A 21966-nucleotide genomic window follows, 5' to 3' on the forward strand; every position below is an offset into this window, starting at 1 on the left:
GGTCAAAAGCGCTCTCCTTTACGGATCACTGCAATCTCACTGCCATCTCACTTTTGTCTGTGTGGGTTCGAGTCTCGGATACAGCCAATGTGGGTATATGAGAAAGTTTGCCGGTTGATCGGTGGTTCTTTCCGGGGTATTCACGGGTTCTTCCTCCACCATTAGTACTGGCCGCCATGTATCGCCTATCGTGTGATGCAAACTGGCGTTAAACCCAACAACAACAACAACAACAAAACTTGGACAACTGCATATATGTGCTTCCAACAGACAATACTTAACACAGACTGGATAAAGGGGTAAACGATTAATATGTAATAAAATGTAGGGTATTGGAATGGCGGGTCATGTAAGTATGTCTAGATATATTTTATTTTCCATCATTTTCATTTATTTCCCTGGTGATATAGACTTTCCGTGTCAATTGTCAGCATTGGAACTTGTTATGACTATCGTACCGATATCAGTGACATTATTTTATGATCTGGCAGCCATTTCGACTCCGAATATCTATCGTGCTGATTTATATGACATTATAGTATGATCTGTCAGCCATTTGGACTCAGCATGACTATCGTACCGATATCAGTGACATTATAGTATAATCTGTCAGCCTTTTCGACTCCGAATATCTATCGTTCTGATTTATATGACATTATAGTATGATCTGTCAGCCATTTGGACTCAGCATGACTATCATACCGATATCAATGACATTATAGTATGATCTTTCAGCGACTTGGACTCAGCATGTCAGAGAACTATTGAAACCGCAAGGGAAAGAAAAGAAGCACATTCTAAGTGTCTTCATCTTTATATGCCGGAACATCAATGTATCAAATTAATGTCTAAATTGATCAAAGCAACACTGTTTTACAACTAGGATGCTAGAACCTATTTTCATAAGACAGAAATAAATTATGTTTAGCAGAACTATCTGTCATCTTTTCTGATGAGACACTTTATGAAATTAGCATAGGTGATTGTTTTGACGTAAAGAGTTTAAACCATTTTATATTTAAGTACCTAGCTGTTCCTAAAATTATGTTTATGTCGAGAAACAGGAATGCGCAATCGAAGTGTCAATGCATTCTTGGTATATTTCTAATTAAATCTGGGTTTTTTTGTTGGATAAATTCTTTTCTTGAATAATCGCAGTTTTTAATAATCTTATCCATATTTAGGTAAATAAAAATAATTTGTTTTCAAATTCTTAATGCTTTAAGCTGTATTTTATGCATGCTTCGTCATTTTTTCAAAGGCTTTCAAATGTGAACTCGCTTCTCAAATAGTAAGTCTGTCCAACTAAAGTTTACAATTTATATTTGACGTCATCAAATATGATAAATTACTCCTCCGTGAGATTGTGTTAAATTATTCTTGTTTGCTTGTAACACATCAAATATACTTCCTAGCACAAGAAAGAAAAACCGACATTACCAATTCACTCAGCCTGACGCATTGAACAAAGCTTATGTTATGCTACAATGTTAAATGCTATGTTATACCCTTTACAATTTTAGTTAATGTTAGTTACTAAGTCTATATCGACATTGTAAAACAAGCCGAAAAGTAATCTAATGTGATCTTATAACACATCTGATATACGTTGTGGCTAATTCATCTTCATCATAGATTATGAACACAAACCTTAAATAAACCACCGATGAAAGAAAATTAGCCGAAACGAATGAAAAGTTAGTAAGATTTTGGAATTTGAACTGAATACAGACTGTATATACGTACCCACACATCTTTATATATAACCAAATAAAAGTGCAAATCTAGTTGTTTAACTCTCCTCTCTCACTGTTTATCAAAGGCAAGTGCTAAATGCAGACCCACAAGACCCACAAAGGGAATCATTGAATTAGCAACTTATGGAACTAATTTAAGCATTGTTTAAAATTTGAGGATATCGCACCGTATTGGCTGAACACAGCTAATAAAACGGCAACCACATTAGTAGGAAAATCACCATCTATTTCCTAATATGACGGGATCATATCTCCGGTAAAATGAATTGTCCTTTACTACCAATAACCACAAAAACAATATTAATACCAACAAGAACTCAAGCACGTAATAAATGTATGTACGTGGATGGGTGATAAACTAAATTTAAATAAAATTCTTTCATAATTATTTTTAATTGGCTGAAAAACAAATCTGTACTATAATCAGATAATCATTTTAGTGTGGGCGCCACTATGGAGTGATCTAGATTTAAGCCGTATGGTTTCAGCATTCGTAGACGGCATACCAGTAAGATTCTTTCTCTTTTCCGGTTATGTAGTTGTAGTTATGTTGCGGGCCATTGTCGTTAGTATAACTTCGCTGAACGAATGTCTAGCAAAAGAGAAGTGTTTTACACCATGATTTCATTTTGACTTATTATCGTTCTGTGTAGTTTTTATGTTTCTCCAACATACTGATGTATGTGAGTCTTACCTATGATAAGATTAATTACATTATATCTTTTGCATATTTCGCTTGGACCATGGATGTTAATTTTTCGCTGGTAATTAGGGTAGAGATTATGTTTTTATCTGCCACATGTTGATAGGATTTGCACCCTTTGCCATACTAGGGTCCAGGTATGACAGAGTGGTCCTGACCTATGATTGGCGTTTACTTTTTTCGCAAAAGGATGTCTCTGAGGTTTTAAATCTTGCCTTTACTCCGAAGAACCTTTCTGTTATTGTGCCTCATGAAGAAACGTGTTTACTCGGATTATTCTTACTGAGGGGAAAATAAGTAAATCAATAACTTCATCTAAATTGAGGTATTTCTCTGATGACTGTGATATTTTAATATATATATATATATATATATATATATATATATATATATATATATATATATATATATATATATATATATATATATATATATATATATAATTTATTTTGCAAGTTTACAGATATACCCGAACATGCAATTATCAAATAGACCTTAATTTGTTGGGCCACTAAGAATGACACGGGTTGAAGAAATGTCGCAGCTGCGCACTGAAAACTCGTGAGATAAATACCAGATGGCATTCGTACTCACCGTTCATGTACATGGGGTACCAATCATTATCAAGGCGAAATTTTCAGACCATTACTTAGTTTATAGGTAGCTAATTTAAGTTGATCATTGTTAAGATTAAATATTCACATAATACTGTTTTCCAAATTTTTTCTCTTGCTGCATCATAAAGATACGGAATAAAATGAAATACATTTTGAAAAAAAAACAAACAAATTTTGGACATAACTAAGGTCCACTCTTTCAAGCATGTTGACACTATTTGAAGGGAAATATTTACCCATGTAGATATGGTAACTTGTACGGCAACAGTTGCTTAAGCATCTCTCTAGTAAGTCCAGCAAACGCAAGTATCACTTACTCCAATGTTCGTTGCAGGCAATAAGCATCTTTTTACAGAAATGTAGGCTTCTAATTTCGAGAGAAAAGAAACCAATACATAATTTAAAATTTGAAAAGAGTGTTGTTTTTAAATTATAAATAAAATGAAGCTCGAATTATAATACTTTCTTACAAAAGGATAATAAAAAAATCATGTGAACCTGTGCTAGCGGCCTCTAGAACTTCCATACCAGTTGTAAAATATCTAAGATGTGGATTTTTAACTGAACTATGGCCTAGGCACGCTATCGTTTTTGGTTACGGAGAATGATTTTAAGGAATACAGGTTTCGGGGTCTTCTCAAGCACACTTTCCCCAATGAAATATAACTACCAGAAAGCCCTTTTCTAAACGTAACAATACATACGCTACACCAAGTCTCGACGATGAACATACGCCGTAAGATGTCTGGGTGATGAATTTGCGGTCGCTGTAACATGCCTTGGTGATAAACTTGCAGACGCTGTAACATGTCTGGGTGATGAACTTGCGGACGCTGTAACATGTCTGGGTGATGAACTTGCGGACGCTGCAACATGACTAGGTGATGAACGTGCGGACGTTGTAACATGTCTTGGTGATAAATTTGCAGACGCTGTAACATGTCTTGTTGATGAACCTGCGAAAGTTGTAACTTCACTAGGTGATGAACTATGTAACATATCTTGGTGATGAACTTGTGGACGCTGTAACATGCCTTGGTGATTAACTTCCAGAAGCTGTAATATGTGTTGGTGATGAACTTTTAGTTTCTGCAACATGTCTTGGTGATGAACTTGCAGACGCTGTAGCATTACTATATGATGAAGATTCACATGCATTGTTGAACTTGCATCAAGATTATGTTACTCACTTTCACGGTATCACCTTAAATGATCTTTCCCAAATGCACCAAAGTAGTGTTGTAGCACTTCTGGTCTGAGGCGAGGGCTCATTTTTTTAAATACTTAGCCAGTAACCATCTCACTATATACTTAAAAGCAAGCACATTACTCATTGCCTTATGCTACAGGACGAGCATAAATGAAAAAAAACACAACGGTTTTAACCTTTTATTGAAAATGTCATTTGTCTTTCATTTAATGAATGAAACTCAATAATATATGCTGCCTTACCGATATGAAAACGCCTGCTTACAAGTTTGATTCGCATTCAGCATTAATCTAACAAAGTTTGTTAAAATGATCAAATGTGATGAAGCCAAAGAAACACAATCAAACAGTAATACTATAAAAATGACGTTATATATCAATGAAACTTTAAGATACCATTATGAAAAGTAGAGTTTGAACAATACCGTCTAAAGTTATCGTTATTTTCCCAATTATGCAGTGGGAATGCAACCGTCCAAGCAACCCCATCAATTGTGGCAAAGGGCCTAGAATTAGCCTTAGAGAGGGGGAGGGATCATAGTTTCTTGCTACGCCACTGTTCAATGAATATGCCGTAGGGGCCGTTATTTTTTAAAGAGCAGTATGATTTATAATTGTTGCCATGGCATTGTGCTCCATCGGGTTTGTAAAATACTTCCATAATTAGGAATATAGATTCAATTTTGGAGTCCTTTGTGTCCTCTTAACTTCCCAGCACATGATGGAAAAATGATATTCTGGTTGGATAAAAGTACTCTGCTTATGTGAAAGAGACGTTGTTCTTTCATATATTATGTCAAAGATCGGTCATTCTGTGGTGGCCATACATTTTGTGACGTGGTAAGCATTTGACCTTTCCGTTTTCATTGGTATTTAGGTACCGCCAGAAGAAGTTCATTAAAATCGGGCACGTGTTTACGACAGACTGATGTTGTGAATCTGTTTACTTTACTATGATCAAACCGGCTGATTACTGACTGGTTGCAACAACGTTAAAATTGCGGAGCTATTTAGAATATTTTTAACAATAATTTATAATAAAAAAAGCCTACAGTGTTGTTTACGTTGTTTACGTTAATATACCCATATCATGCTTTTCATATGGGTGAAATTTGTAATAACACCTCAAAAATAAATTTAAAACGACGGCATGACGTAAAGTAAAGGTGAGACCGAGGCATCCGAATGCATTTCATTTACAATACCAGTATGGGTTGCAATCAAACAAAACAAGATTTTCTCGCAATGGGAATAACAGACTAAATGAAAGTTTTGAAACTAGTAGAATAATTTCAATCAATTACCGCTCAAGTCAAATCTTCTGTTTCTTTATTACCACTTTAATTTTAATATTGAAAGATGGCTACTCTTTCACAACGATAACGTTTTAACTATATGATGTTACCTCATAGCTACTCTTTTCCTGATCCAAAGATTTATATCTACAAAGTGTTTTAGGAAGGTTTTTATTCTTTATTTCGTTTTGTGCAAATATGGATTAAGTGAAGTATGGAACGATAAAAACAAAAGACTTTTAACCATAAAATGAGACTTTATATAGAGTTTGTAAAGCCATTTCAATGCCAAATTCCCAAACATTTTAAATCACCCTCCTTTTAATAGGATTCCACACCAAATTTACTAAACCTGTCATCTACTGGAATGCGCGGTTATGATTTGTTACCCGTCGGCACAATAGTCTGTTTATAATAAATGATTTGTTCTACACAGCTATGTATAGCCCTCCCTCCCGGACGGAAGCATAACTTTTTAAGAACCTAGAAGTCCATTAAGGTTTATTTACTCAGTAGACCGTTTCATTCCTGTCTCCCGTTGGACCTGGTTGTTAATTATACGTTTCCGCATTTAAAACTAAATCCATTTTTTAAATTATAGAATTTTCTAATTCCGTAAAATAGTGTTCAATAATATGCTTAACAACTTTTAAATGCCCTCTAAAATAATTAATAGCATCTGCCATGAAAGTCCTCATTTCCGTTTTCTATTACGAGTAAAATATAAGTCGATAAAGCGTAGCGGAAGGAGTTATAAGTATCAAAGCTAACCACGCGGAAAGTGTTAACATCTCTCTATGGGTACTTCAATGGTCATTAATTTGTTGATATCGATAGCCGTTCTTTTAAAACGAAATATTTAAAATATTTTCTACATCTTTTAATGAGACTCTAAATTATGAATAGTAATTCATATTATCCTTCAAAGTTCAATCTGATTTGTATCTTCACTATTTCCAGTTTTCTTAAAGTTACAACCGAATTAGTTTTCTTTCATTTTCTCTACGGAACGAAGTGTTCTCTCCTGTTCGTCTATTTATTTGCCAGGAAAAAGACAAAGATTTAATTTGAAATCCAGGTTTTTTGTGGCACCTTATACAACCTAATACACATACCAGTAATTTCAAGGTAATGATGCCTGGATGCATCACATTCTGAAACATCTCATGTCGATAAGTGTAATATTTTTTCTACGTCTCTTATGAAAGTTATAATGTTGATGGTTATCAGACACTACTCCACTGTCAGGTACATCATGAAGCCACCTTATATATAACGAGTGTGTTTGTGTGTGTATGAGTGTGTCTGTCTGTGTGACTGTAAGTTTATGATGATATACACACACACACACACACACACACACACATATATATATATATATATATATATATATATATATATATATATATATATATATATATATATATATATATATATATATATATATATATATATATATATATATATATATATATATATATATATATATATATATTCTACAACCTGACATTTATACGGTACTTTTCATTCTTTTGGATTAGAATAGAACGTTTTCAGGATTACTTTCGATTCAGTTCATAATACTGTATGGTACTCTTAAGTTTACATTTTAAAAGATTGATAATTAAATCGTTTGTTAAATTGTTGCAAAACATTTTGCTTCTTTATGTTACTTAGTTTATGACCATTGAGTCGTAATGATGTGTGTGTGTGTGTGTGTGTGTGTGTGTTAATAATTTTCAACTCTATATGACTTTATCCTTCTAACGTCAATATAAAGAATTTAAGAGCACAACTTAAATTTGAAACAAGGAAATTAAGGTAAATAGTATTTTGGACGAGAACTTCAGTGTTACATCATCTTACGGTTGTTAGGAATTACAATAATTATATTGAGAATATAAAAAACATGTTTCCCTTTTGGTTGGATGATATGAATATTGCAGAATCAACTGATGCTTCTACTTTGGTAATGAATTGTGCAAGCGTTCTAAGTTCTGATAGCATTCCGTGTTATGGACTCTGCAGTCTGCTAAAAAAACTCCTTAATAAGTCTTTACATTGTAATGTTAAACTGCATTGGTACCAATAAGCCCAATTATTTCCTTTTATCATAATTCGATTTTTATAACTTCGTAACTCCAGAGATTTTCCTGTATTTTCCTTTTTAGTTATCTGTTTTGTCAATATAATTATTGTTATTATTATTATTAGTTGTAGTAGTAGTATCATCATTATTATTGTTATCATTAAATGTTGCTGGTCCTGTCATCATTACCGCCACCATCAGCACTCCTATATTAGGATATTATTGTCATTACAGAAGAATGGCGTGGCGGAGATGTTGTGACGGAATGATCCGGAGAAAGAGTGTAGTTACTTCCACTCTCTACGCCTCCCCTTTCAGACGATGTCTTGGCTTGCTGGACTTAATTTGTTTAGGTCTGTTGACTTTCTAATTTTAGAAGATATTCTATTAAACCGCACACTATTCACTAGATTCCTAATTGGCGACAAGTCTTTGGTTTCAACTATCGCAGTTAGGCAAATAAGAGTACCACGAAGAAAACCAACAATGGAGTAACATAATGACCTATGTATTACAAATAGCAACCATGAATGAAAACGTGAATGATCATATTGATGTAACAGTAACAGACAACCTGTTTTGAGAACCTATGTTACTTAACGTTCCTCTTTATCCTCAAGATATTTTTCAAAATCTTCCATTGGGAAGGTAATAAAACAACATCACTTGAATTAGAATAGAAACACTGGCATATCAGCATTGTTAAAGTACTAATGAGTATCGCGGTACCAAAAATAAATATTAAAACACTGCAAATAAGCAAGATGATAAGATTCGAAGTTTTCATGATAAAATCCACGAATTATGCAATTATTTGATGACAACAACTAGTCTTTATTCACTTTTAGGTTTAGCCTCTTCCCTTGGCCTTGGAATGTACGTAATAATGGCGTATGCAACGAGGAACGATGCTGGACCGGCTGTCGTCATATCAGTTATCATTGCTGGCGTATCTGCTCTCTTGTCAGGTATGACAATTCTTCGCCCAATATAAAGTAATGTTTTATTTTTTAAAAAAAGGCTTTCTTCAGAAGCTGAAGCAAACTACCAATGGTAGGCTAATAAAACAACGAGGTTCAAGTTGATTCGATTGTTTATTACGCTGGTGTAAAGAACATTGCTTCCTTTAGTATAACCCCTTACGTTTAAAGTTGTAATATTCGTGTTGAATGCAGAATTGACCATTAGAGTTCAACGGATGTCAGCTTTGTAATAAGAACCTTTCTCTGATTACAATCTAAGTCAGCCAATCGACATTGATCTGCAACTCATTTCATTTGTATGTGAATAGAGATTCCCCTCACTGAAAATAAAGCTTATCAGAATACACATGTTGCGTGGTAAGACACTGATCCAAAATTAACCTCGTGGTCGGATCAATTTCATCATCTTGGGGATAGAGAATGTTCCATTTTTGTCTTCCTGTCTCGTGTTCTAGTGATTAAAATATCATAAAACTATGCCTAATACGACTTTGAATATCTTGTATACAAACTGTTCTAAATTGTTTCATAGTCCAATGTGATCTAAGCATACTGCATGTGATGGAAACTTGCGCTAAAGCCCGAAATGAATCATTTCAGACGGAACCTATTATCAGCCTTGAAAAACTGAATGCTAATAAATTTGACATTACAAAGAATAACAGTTCACCATTCACATGATTTGTTAACTTGCTTAAAGTCTGTTTTTACAACACCAATGTTGATATATTTAGATTATACACGCATTACTTGTTTAATTCTTTACGAATGTTATGTTTTAAATTTCGTATTCTTTTGGGTCATCATTGTTATTGGAGATTTTCGAAAATATTCTGCCTTTTTCATCATATTCTTTACACTCAGTGTGCTAGTTGTTACACATTATTTTGTTCTAGAACACTGTAAATAAGCCGTAATTATTTCTGTAATGCTTTCCCTGAAAATGAAATATTTATCCTTTATTGGGATAGTTTTATTGTACCATTTTATCATGACTATGTTTTAAATATAGTTTTCAATTGTGGAAGTTGTTCAGTATTTTTCAAGGCAATTCCCACCGAAGAGTCATTAATTAATGTGTGTGCCTTTCTTAGAAACGATACATTTGATATCATAACATAGGCAGAGAGCAAGGCAGCAACAAAGGCATTTATATATTTGTCAATTTGCATCAGTACTTTGCAACAGATGAGGCTCAACTTGTCAAGAATTCTCTACTGTTCCAATCACTAACGTTACCTTTACGTTTATAACCGTCAACGTAACATAACTATATTCCATTTTAACGTCTGGTTTCTTGTGCAAGGACATTGTCCTATTTCGTTGTAGGATTTTATATTAACATCTAATATGATTGGTAACGATAATTTACAACGTTTCATAACCCAAATATATTTATTTCTACTCTAAACGCAGCGCTGTGTTATGCAGAAATGGTTGCTCGTCTGCCCCAAGCAGGTTCGGCATACATGTTCACCTATGTCACTCTTGGGGAGATGTGCGGCTTTGTCATTGGATGGAATATGATCTTGGAGAATGTAGTTGGAGGAGCACTTGTGGCCAAAGCATGGGGACAATATCTTGATTTTATGACGAATCACACTGTTCAAAGGTGAGCAAAGTTGCAACGCGTATTGTCTTCCTTACAAATGGTATATATTATTTAGTGGAGCCACATATTATGATCTCTCTCTCTCTCTCTCTCTCTCTCTCTCTCTCTCTCTCTCAGTTTCGTATAGTTTGAAATGTCAATAAGTGCAAATAAAAGACATTAATCAAAGATTTGACAATTTGTCTCAGTCCATCAGTTTCTTATAGCTTGAAATGTCAATAAGTGCAAATAAAAGACATTAATCAGCTATAGTACAGGCTGTATGCTATCAATAACATGACAGTAAACTGACATATTGCACCGAATCATTTTCTGAAATGTTTAGGCTTCATTTATAACTCTGATAACTCTCAGGAACATTGACAAATATAATAGCATAAATGCTATTGTAGGACACTTTTACCATACCACACATGTAATCCGCTCTGAAATGATATAAAAATTGTCCAGCATGTGGGAATCTATAAAATGATGCCTTTCTTAATAGCTACGGTTTTAGAAATATAATAATTGTTAGATATTATTCGTGATAACCATAATGCATTTAGCTAGCTAATATCGATGATTCGTGAAACATTAGAATTTAAACTTAACAAATTATAATTGATAATTAATTCAGATTATTTTTAGATGCAATATGAACACTAGTTCTGCACCAAAATTACTCGAATTCGGCTGATGTCCAAATTGTAATGTCTTGGAGATTTACTACATATGTCTAATACGATTTAGTCTTCGCGAATATTTTGAGATTTCCAATACATGTCTAATAATATTTAGTCTTCGAGAATCTTCGGTATTTGCACCACAGCATACAACTATTTAACGTTCGAGAATATTCGACATTTACAATATGCGTTTAATAACATTTAGTCTTCGAGAATATTGGAGATTTCCAATACATGTCTAATAATATTTAGTCTTCGAGAATCTTTGTAATTTACACCATAGGATACTACTATTTATTCTTCGGGATTTTCACGACATGATACGACTATTTAGTCTTCGAGACCCCTCGAGATTTACGTGTGTTCAATAAAATTTAGTCCTCGAGAATTTTCTACTAGATAGTAGAACCTTCGCGATTTACAACATATATCTGATACTATTTAATCTTCGAGAAGCTTCGACATTTAAAACATGTGTCTAATACAATTTAGTCTTCGAGAATCTTCAAAATTTAGATCATATGTCCAACAAGGCATCTTCGGTTTCTTTTTAAAAGACAACTCGTTACATAATAATATATACTGAAAATGTTACGCACGAAATTGTGTTAACATAAACACATGTATAGTATATGAGTGCATCAACACTTTGTTGACCGAGGTATTCCACTGTGAAGCTACAGTGTGACACTGTAATGCAGTTACTAACAATTTGGAGGCGATCAACTAATATTCAAAAAGGTAATGTCCATTTCATAATGAATATGTATATAGATAGAGACCCAAACAACAAGTGCAACTTTCAAATTATAGCAAATTCAAGTGCAATGTAATGACATTAACTTCAAGATTGTAATGCTGTCCTTTTTCTATAAGCTTTTCAAAATCATTTAACGTTTAAACGAAATATATAACTTCTAAAAATGAGATCAGTTTTTTAAATGAACGTTTCAAAATATGCAATCATATCATTTATAAAAACGAACTGACAAAGTTTCGTCTTACTGCCAAATATAGGTATGTGCCAACGAGAAAAATATTTTGTATAACACAGTTCTAAGATGCAGCCCAAACAAAAGTAGGCTCGACATATTAGGAGAGTGCGTTGAGGAAATTCAATTCAATGATTTGCCTGCTTGTAAAATAAAAAATAATTTTGACAGAATTTGGAATTTATATCCGTACGAGAGAAAATATTAGGTTTTCTCCGTATTTTCGAGTGCTCTAGTCCACTAATTTTGTGTTGTGTCAGGTCTTGATTCACATCAATATCTCAATAGAAATAATATTTATTTACTCTTGGGAATCATTGCGTTTGTTTTAAATTGTTCCAGAATCATGAGTGAGTCTGTCAGTTGGAGCTCTGGACCTGTATTTAGTGATTTCCCAGATGTTTTAGCGCTCGTAGCACTTTTCTTGGTGGCGATAATGGCTTCATTGGGCGTAAAGGTATATATCCAAGAGTTTGCATGCTGTAATTTCCAAATTAACGAAGCACTTTTAGATTGGAGTGATTATATATGTCCATCTCATATCCTGTATTTAGAACTGCGCTTATCATTTTTACTAAACAATATGCACATGACATGTATTTAAAAACAATGAAAAATTTAGAATGATATAGCAAGTGTACCCATGAATGCAACTTTCCTATTATTCCATTGCCAAAATTGTATGGTATTGCCTTGTCTTTGCAACTCTGCAGTATGCTTATTATAAACGTTTCAGTTATGAAAAATGTATATACAATATAACCCTGGAAAGAGGTTGACATACAGCATACATACTTGTCACTTCTGATGAGTTACAAACATAAACCCGTTACTTAATTAGATGCAACTATATAATACCAAAAATACAGAAACAAGGTGAGAATGCAAACCACCTGCACACAGAGTATGTAAGACAAACATGTTGGAGAAAGGCGACTGGACAAGATCAACGTTTCTGTATGTTTTGACCTATAACAAGATCTTTCTAAGAATATGATAAACAAAAGGGAGACTCTTTTCTAGTGTCAAATGGCTCTTTTTCTCTTCATTTTTCCTCTTCTTCTTCTAATTCTTCTTCTGATTATTATTATTATTATTATTATTATTATTATTATTATTATGTTCTCCTGCCGTGTCTTGTACTGTAAAGACATTCATACTTAAGTTTCCCGAAGTGAACATTTATCTGGAATGTATATCTATGACCGAAATGTAATGAACCACTATTGATGACACCCTGTGTTAATCGTTCTTCGAGTTTGAAGATGATCATGACATCACTAAATAAATTGGTTTCTGTAAGTACTTGAACAGCTGATAGGCCTATTTTTGTTCTGAGTATGTTATATATCATTTAGGTTTGTTTGATCAATTAATGACGTGCAGTAGATATTTACGCTGCTAGATCTACTGAGGTGCCTATGCGTTTCTCCGTTCAAAGTCCGTAGCTCCAGTATTTATGTAACCGAAGTGTGTCACGAATGATTTGAGGGCATCTTCTGTCCACCCTGCAGTCACTTTCCATCCTTTAACTCGCTGTAGAAGATCTTGTTTGTTAGACCCTCTTCCGCCATCTAGATGACGTGGCCTGCCAATCTCAACCATGATTTTATTAGCAGGATATGGATGTTTTGAATTCCAGCCTATGTGAAAATCTTAGGGTCTGGAAACCTGTCCACCGATCTTATATTTATCAGTTGTATTGGGCAGCCCATGTAACAATGGTTCAGCGTTTTGGCATACCATCTGTACATCATCCAGGTGTTGCAATCATAAAACATGATCGACAATGCATGCATATTTCTCAGTCAGCTCCTGATCTAGACATTGATTTGGGTTGAAACGTACGGAAACGTTGCTATTTTATTCATTCCCACACACATATACATGTAATTGCAAACCATATCCCTACAAGTGAAACCTTACAATCTCTATCTCCACCGTCATGATGAACGTCCAATGGCTTGACAGATTCTACCAGTTCCTGAAAGTATCATTAGCATTCCATGTACTATTATTATTTTACGGTCTTTTCCGAACAAAGTAATAAGTACTGAAAGTATAACGACTCAAATAATTAACGTTTTAATTTGGAAAATGTATTTCGTCTATCACATTTACTTTGTATTATAAGTTAAATTATGACACGAATCATTTATGTATGAATTAAATGCTATACATCTTTAACAAACATAAAAATATCGATACAGTTATTTCACTATTAACGTTTTCAATATACAGGGTATGAATTAAAAGTTCAAATTTTAAAACAGTTACCAGCCATTTCAGAGTCAGTATTAAAATATTGACTGGCACAGTATCTTAATACTCTTGATGGTGATAATTTCAGGCAATATCCTTCGTTAACATCTTCCTGATGTTAATCAACATCCTGGTTATACTGTGTTTCATTTGTCTCGGCTTCTTTCATGTACGTCACGAAAACTGGACCGACTCGCCCGGATTTTTTCCTCACGGATCTAGAGGGGTAAGAACGTTATGCTAATGTATATTCTTTCCAGTTTTGTATCTAAATAACCTTCTAGATATAGTTCTCTGTAAGGTGACGGAAATAATGGACTGGTGCGAGGATACAACATATCTAGCGATAACAATTAAAAGATGTAATATTTCTTATGTTTTCATATTTCATGTATGAAAAGAATAGGTGTAAAACTCTCTTAGTTTCTTGTCAGTTGTTTTATTAATTTAGTGGCAATATCGCGTAACATCAACATATATTTGTATAGCAAAGAACAGATACATTATTAGCAGACGGAAGACAAATACTGTACAATATAAAAGAATCTCAGAATGATATTGCATGCATGCAATATGTTGCTACAGTCTTTGCACTGTAAGTATATATTAGCTAACTATGTATTCGCACATAATAAGGACTCAGCTGGGACTAATACGATAATAAATATTACGACAGCATTTCAATGTTCAGGCATTTAAAGCCGCAATGACACTTAAATTTGGAGGTAACATCCTCTGTAGGACAATACAATATATTCAAACGGTAATTCACGTAGTTATTGTTTGTTTTTTTGTTTTTTTTTTTATTTTTTTATTTTTTTTTCTCCAAAGTTGGCATTGATAAAACTAAATCCATTTAGGAGTGATTTAATTGCTGTTTTCTATTCATCTTACGATTCATTTCAAAATATATTGCTTCAATGACGACATAGACGACACAGGAGCGTTAAAATTTCTATAATTCTCTATCTGATCGATAACAATATAGTAGAATAATGGGCAAACATTGACAAGAAAGCATGGACCTCCATCCTTAGATCAGAGACCTCCTAGCTTAGATCAGGGACATCCATACTTTCATCAGGGACTTTCTTTCTTAGATCACTGAATTCCGTATTTAGATCAAGGACTTTCTGGTTCGATCAGGGCAGTTTTATTAGATATCTAGATACTTTTATTGCATCTATAGTTGCGGTACACTAGACATTATATATTGAGCATCAGAAGCGCGTGACTTTATAACTTCATTAAAAATAAGTATTCGAATTTCCGATTTTCTTTATTTGCATCACAAAACGAAAGTGGCTATCGCAGCAGACGGTGACACCTAGAATATACGGATCTTAGCAGAGAGCAGCTCGAACAATTAAATTTCTTTCTTGGTCAAGCAATGGGTCTTCTCGTTGAAATCCCAGTTTCAGATGCTCTCTTGATGTTGACATTTATAATGTTTATATAACTTTGTGTAAGTGTGATCAAAATAATTTCCCATTATTAATTGGGTTATGTATCGAAATAACGACGTTCTCTTTTCCGAATTGCAGGTACTCGCTGCAGCCTCGATTCTTATATACGCTTTTGGCAGTTTCGAAATTATTTCAAGTACTACAGAAGAATCAAACGATCCAGCAAAGTCCGTACCAACAGGTCTGGTGTTATCCGCTATCATCAGCTTTGCATCTCTTTTCGGAGTGTCACTGGCAATGACACTTTCCTTTCCATGGCAATCACTTGAATTACAAGCTTCACTCTCAGAAATGTTCGTGGAACTTCATGTCGTTGGATCTAGTACAATTATAAGCTTTGGAGCATTACTAGGTTTGTTGTCTACGGGAATAGGCGTCGTTTATTTTCAACAACGTTTGCTCTATTCCCTTGGAAAAGATGTTATTTTGCCCAAATGGTTTGGTACTGTTAACAAGAACACAATTACCCCTTGGAATGGTACAGTACCTATGTTGACATTCACGGCAGTATTGGCTGTTTTTGTCAAATTTGACACGTTACTGGAAATAGCGGCAATTGGTACTCTTTTCTGTTGTGTTTTAGTGGCAATGTGTGTTCTCTGTCTCCGCTATCAACCAGGATGTGTGGGTTTGCAGATTGAGTTTGAAGACATCTCAAGTGAAGAACAAAAGTGTTCTAAATTTGCAGTGATTGAAAACAAAGATAATTGTGAAATGAACGATTATAAGTTTTGTCAGAAAACTATAAATAATTCATTGAATGTCTTTCAAGAAAGAACTCCACTCACCAATGGTTATGTAAACCAAAGCCTTGATCCATCAGAGGTACAAAGTGAAAGGACTACTGCGTACGGTGGTATCTCTACAGATACTATTCAGCATAAAGCAACACTGAGGAACGGTGTCACATACAAAAGATTCGATAGTGTTCTCAGTAGTAATAGCACAGGCAGTGTTTTAAGCGGATTAATTCGTCTTCCGTCGGATGTAAATTTAGATCCCAATGAGGCGACGTGGAAAATAGTAGGGGGATCCTTACTTGTTTTCCTTTTAAGCGCAATTATCCTCAGTGTGTTAACAGTATTAGGTGGAGAGCTTTTCCAAACTCAGTCCTGGTGGATAATTATTTTAATTTTCTCCGTAATAATTCTACTTATTACTACAACCTGTATTATTGCAAGACAACCACAGAATGCAGCACAACCACATTTCAAAACTCCCTACGTTCCTTTCATACCACTTTGCTCAATAATTATGAATATTTGCTTCATAGCAGGTTTACCATTCCAATGCTGGATACGATTTGCTGTGTGGACGAGTATTGGTAAGCTTCTATTTTCCGCTTGTATATTTAAAAAATGAAATTTTATATTTTTCTTACATGTAGCTTGATAATAATTTGATTTAGCCATTAGCCTATATTTTGCATTATACGATTCGAAGGACCTTGTGAAAACGTTGTGACTGAAGAGGTAAACTTTACACTAAAATAAATACACAGCCATGATAATTTAATTAGTGTGCTTCTCCTTTTGTCCTTTATATTTATCAAATCAGTGTACTCGGTCAACAAAACATTTTATTTCAGGTAGCACTTAGTTTCAGTAATTACTTTGCATGCCAGAATACTTGCCCGAACAAAATCAAACAACAGATTGCCGACTGTCACAGTTATACTTTGCATGTTTGTAATTTGCTGTCCCTTGGTGTCCGTACATTTGGTTTCATAGAAAAATACAAAGAGCAAACTCCTTTTGGATAATTTGTCAGTTACTTTCTTCTACGTCAAATGTTCATGACCTCAGATAATAAAGGCTTGTATAACGAATTTACTAACTGATGATTCAAAGTAAAACTGCTAGTAATTATGGATTGTATCTATGAATTACAGGAGTAATTATGGATTGCATCTATGAATAACAGGATAATACGAATATAATATTGCAATCCTTTACCAAATATTGGCAATAATATGATATATATTGCACATCTATAACTTTTATATCATATGCAACAACATTAAGAGTTACAAAGGCTCTATTTTCTACGTCATATAAAAATGACCTCAAATAACGAGTGTGCTAAATTACGTTTCAATTCGGTTATAATTATGAATTGTATCGATGAACAGCAGAGAAATAGCGACAAGATGATGCATTCCTTTAGCAACTGATAATTAAAAAACATTTTACACTGCATTAACTTTTATATCGTGTGCAACAACTTTACCAACGACATTTCAGTTGACTAATGTCAAGCAAAACGTGCGGTTGGGAAACGTACTTGTGCAAGGAAAGTTTATCATATGCTTTGTTTGGCGACAAGATTGAGTATTGGCGAGCAGGAAGGACTATGCGATTTTAATTTCGGATTGGAGATTTTATCGATGGTTGCACATTTGGGTCGACGTGAAAGTGGCTGATACAGAGTTTAAACCCATATTTTACAACACTGAAGTTGATAAATTGTTTTAGTTAAGTGCAAGGTCTGCGACTGTGAGTTGTGACAGCCTTCTCCCATTCCTGGGCTGACATAAACAAAATATTACTGTTAGCAAACCCAGCATCTTTCATAGCTTGAATTGATATTACGCTGAGTGACCACTGTAGCGATGCACTCCTGCATTCTTGCAAATAGATGGCTTGAATGAGGAGACAAATTTATCGTCTGTCAGTTAATGTTGGAGATATTAGTGCTTCTCTGCTGTTGTGTCTAAATAAGACTTTTGCTGCTTTGTCAAATTTCCATGAACAGTTTTACACATTGTACTGGACATACGCTTGTGCAAGTCTTTAACATAATGTAGAAGTCAGCATTACTATGTTAAACTACTTGCATATCATACATGTGTATACAGTGTAATGTTATCTCTGGCAGTCATATTGATATTTACAGTTAAGGACGTCCTATATTGTTTCAAGCTGTCAATAGACTAAACTCTGATGTAAATTAATCTTCTTTCAGGACTGGTAATATACTTCTGCTACAGTTATCGGCACAGTAAGGAACATGACTATGATGAGCAAGAGGTCGTTTTATATGAGATCACAGCTAGAGAAAATACAGACAGCACAAGAGAGCAAGACAGTAGTAGCAAAACCATAGAAGAAACGTCTGAAGACAAATTCGGAATCAGATCTAGAGTTAAATAGAGTTGCATTTCAAGCAGATACCATATTCAAATCGTGAATGGATCAAAATGTCACACATCTTGGTTTTCTGTATTTAAATCCAACCAATTCTAAGGAAACTAAATAATTTCAGGTACAATTGTATTTAATGCTGCACAGAATCAGCTTTTAAAACATTATGTTATCAATATTTTTTATAGTTTATTGTAATTCGACAAGTGTATGAAAGTATAGGAGCAGCATGACAATATATATATATGGGAAGGAATTCAAAGAACCGCTTATGGTAATCAAAGGTGCATAGACATGGTACGAAAGAAAGAGACATGGAATAGAAGCACAGTCGATTCGATTTCATTTGATCTATAGTAGGAAAGCATTTATAGCAAACAGACTCTTTCAAGAAACTAGAAACTAGTGTACACCATTGAAGAAAATACCGATTAATGTTTGGCGGGATGATTTCCACATTAATGTTAAATATATAAAGATGTTCTAAGAAACATGTTTTCATTCCCTCTTGACGAAGGAAAACTTGTACCCTCCTTTGCAATAATTCCTTATAATCTCTTATTACCTTATTCAATATTTTCAGCGGAGACTATTTTTCGATTGATTTTTGTATTTGTAGCTCCTTAATTTTGTCGCCGACCGCTCACAATCGGTTCAAACTGAAACGTTTATACATTTTCTGACATATATATTAGGCATAACAATTGTATTATACCAAACGTATCATCAGTAGTAGTCAATTACGTTACGACCTGAAATCCAACATTAAAAATGGGTTGTATGATTGAAACTGACTAAAAATAAAAACTGTTGGGGAAAGTTTACAACAACGATTGTTTCTTGTTTTCTTTTCACATCATTTAAAACAAAACTACACAGTTAAGGGCAAAAAACGTATAAGTTTAAATATATTAAAGTAAAGGAGAAGTGTAAGTGTTGACCCCAACTACAGGATTAATAAAACAGACATCAAATACATGTATGGTGCCTTCAGAACATAGAATTTATCTTCTAACATACAATTATTTATTAGTCATTTTATCACTTTTTAGCTCAAAAATGTTTCATCGAAAACCTTTTGTGTCACCCACTATATAAACTTATTGTGTTAGAAGAACAATATGATTATTTCAGGATTTTTTGTTATCTGATTTTATCATCGATATCGCTGACGAAAACGAATGCCAGCATACTGGATATTGTTTCCAGTTCCAATGTCTTACTATAAAGTATTTCATCTTTAAAGAATCAATACCTGTTTGGAAGAAGTAGTTCTTACATCTTTCTTAGTCAAGGGGTTTACATTAACATGCCTATATTAAAAACTAAAGGTTGCCCCACAATCTTGTCTTTTATATCATGTCAAACGTCAGACCTTTCAAAGGTAAAGAAAACGTTGAAAATATTTACTACATTATTACTGATAATAATTAGGAAAATGTTTTTATCACTCTTGGCTGAAGATGGGTGTTTTACGTTCTGCGTACCTTATGTGAACTCCATTTTTCATCACTTCCACTGTTGTTCATTAACTATTGTATTAACAAAACATATTTTAATAATTTGATCTATCCATTTACATTCACGTTACGGACGGATTTACAAAAATATATATCTTTGACGTTTAAAAGGTAGATAAGATGCCGCTACCAGAAGGACAAAGTTGAACTCCTACAAATCATCAAAATTAAATGAAAGCAAATTTAATAGAGATGCATGGCAGCAAGACATGCCAACTTTAGAATAATGAAGCCGATCACATGTCGAGCACGACGTCTTAGCTGACAATATAAAAAACATTAAACTTCTTCTTGTCAAACGCTGCTCTGCTTAATTAGATAAAATGATACTGGCAATACCTTCAAATACATAATGCAGATCTCTTATTAAATATGGCCGACGTTTCTATAAGTGAAATATATGTGAACGACGGCTCACGAACCTGTACACATAATTAAATTCAAACAGTACATCCTGTCAAGAAAGCATTTCAAAACCTTACAAATAATGCTCAGATGGCGTAATATATGACTAGTTTCAACCTATAGTAAACTCCGCAATGACGTTATTTTCAAAACGATTATTTTACTAAATTATTTTAAATGTTTTGTAAGTTTTCCTATGTCTGAGGTTTCGATGATATTGCAGAATAATCATCACTTGTCATCAAATATAGACACCATTGCTAGATCGTGCGGGTCATTTAGTATCCCGTACTTCCATGCCTTGTGATAGGCCTTTTCTAAATCAAAGCAAACCGCTACTAAATGTTCCTTTTTGATAAATGCATCGCGAATAAATGTTTCCAGTCTAACCAGTTGATCATTGGTGCTCTGGCCATATCGAAAGCCACTTTGGAAAGGAGATATTAAATTGTAAGTTTCCAAGTACCAAACAAGCTTAGAATTGATCATTCGTTTAATTGTTTTGCACACAATGCTTGTCAGTGCAATGGGTCGATACTTGGTAGGATGTGTGGTATCTTTATATGGTTTGGGAACTTTTTGATTCTGTCCAAATTTTAGGTATATTACGAGTAATCCATAAATCATTGAATATTTTCAAAAGAGATGTTAAAATTGATTCTGGAAGGTCTTGCAAAAACTGGTAATGTATTTTGTCAGGCCAAGCGGATGCATCATTGGTGTTGTATAAAGCCTCCATAAGCTCCAGTAGTGAGAACAGCTGGTCATAACTTTCCGAGTTGATGGATGTGAATTTTAAACGTGACTTTACTTTTGAATGTTTAATCTTCTTAAGGCTTCCGAATAAATAATTACAGGATGATGGATTTTTAGAGAAACTGTCAGCAATACTATTTTGTTCACGTTTTGATCTAAAATTGTAATCGTTCAGTTTCAGAAGTCTGAGATAATTGTCTTTCCAATTATTTAATTAAAACATTTCTTCCATGATGCTCTTTTACTTTCTTTGTTCGGCGAGCTTGATACAAGAAGACGAAGAAGAAATTAAACTGTGGTTTCCGCGCAAAGGGCATCATCGTAATGTTAGTGTCATTTACATCACCCAAATTTCGTTTCAACAAAGTAAAGCCCGTCGCACCATCAGTCTCAATCCTCATTACGTGGTCTTGTCTATAAGCCCTAGAGATAAATCGCAAGTGCAATTCTTAGCCAAAGAGTTAGATGCGCCTTGGCTGAATAATGCGT

General features: G+C 34.0%; 1 protein-coding gene across 2 annotated transcripts in view; it reads left to right on the top strand.

Moving 5' to 3' along the window:
* LOC149781582 (high affinity cationic amino acid transporter 1-like) overlaps positions 1-21663 on the top strand; it is a 43980-nt gene extending 22317 nt beyond the window's left edge. For both annotated transcript variants that reach the window (XM_089935628.1, XM_089935627.1), the window contains exons 2-8: positions 7905-8023; positions 8519-8638; positions 10070-10265; positions 12268-12382; positions 14276-14413; positions 15732-16977; positions 18618-21663. In XM_089935628.1, the coding sequence (XP_089791754.1) occupies positions 7909-8023; positions 8519-8638; positions 10070-10265; positions 12268-12382; positions 14276-14413; positions 15732-16977; positions 18618-18805 (2118 nt within the window). In that variant the 5' untranslated portion in view covers positions 7905-7908 and the 3' untranslated portion in view covers positions 18806-21663. The remainder of the gene's footprint in view (positions 1-7904; positions 8024-8518; positions 8639-10069; positions 10266-12267; positions 12383-14275; positions 14414-15731; positions 16978-18617) is intronic.
* Positions 21664-21966: the final 303 nt, after the last annotated feature.

This window comes from Sinohyriopsis cumingii, chromosome 15 (genome assembly GCF_028554795.1).
Source record: "Sinohyriopsis cumingii isolate HCF-2022 chromosome 15, ASM2855479v2, whole genome shotgun sequence".
Lineage (NCBI taxonomy): Eukaryota > Metazoa > Mollusca > Bivalvia > Unionida > Unionidae > Sinohyriopsis > Sinohyriopsis cumingii.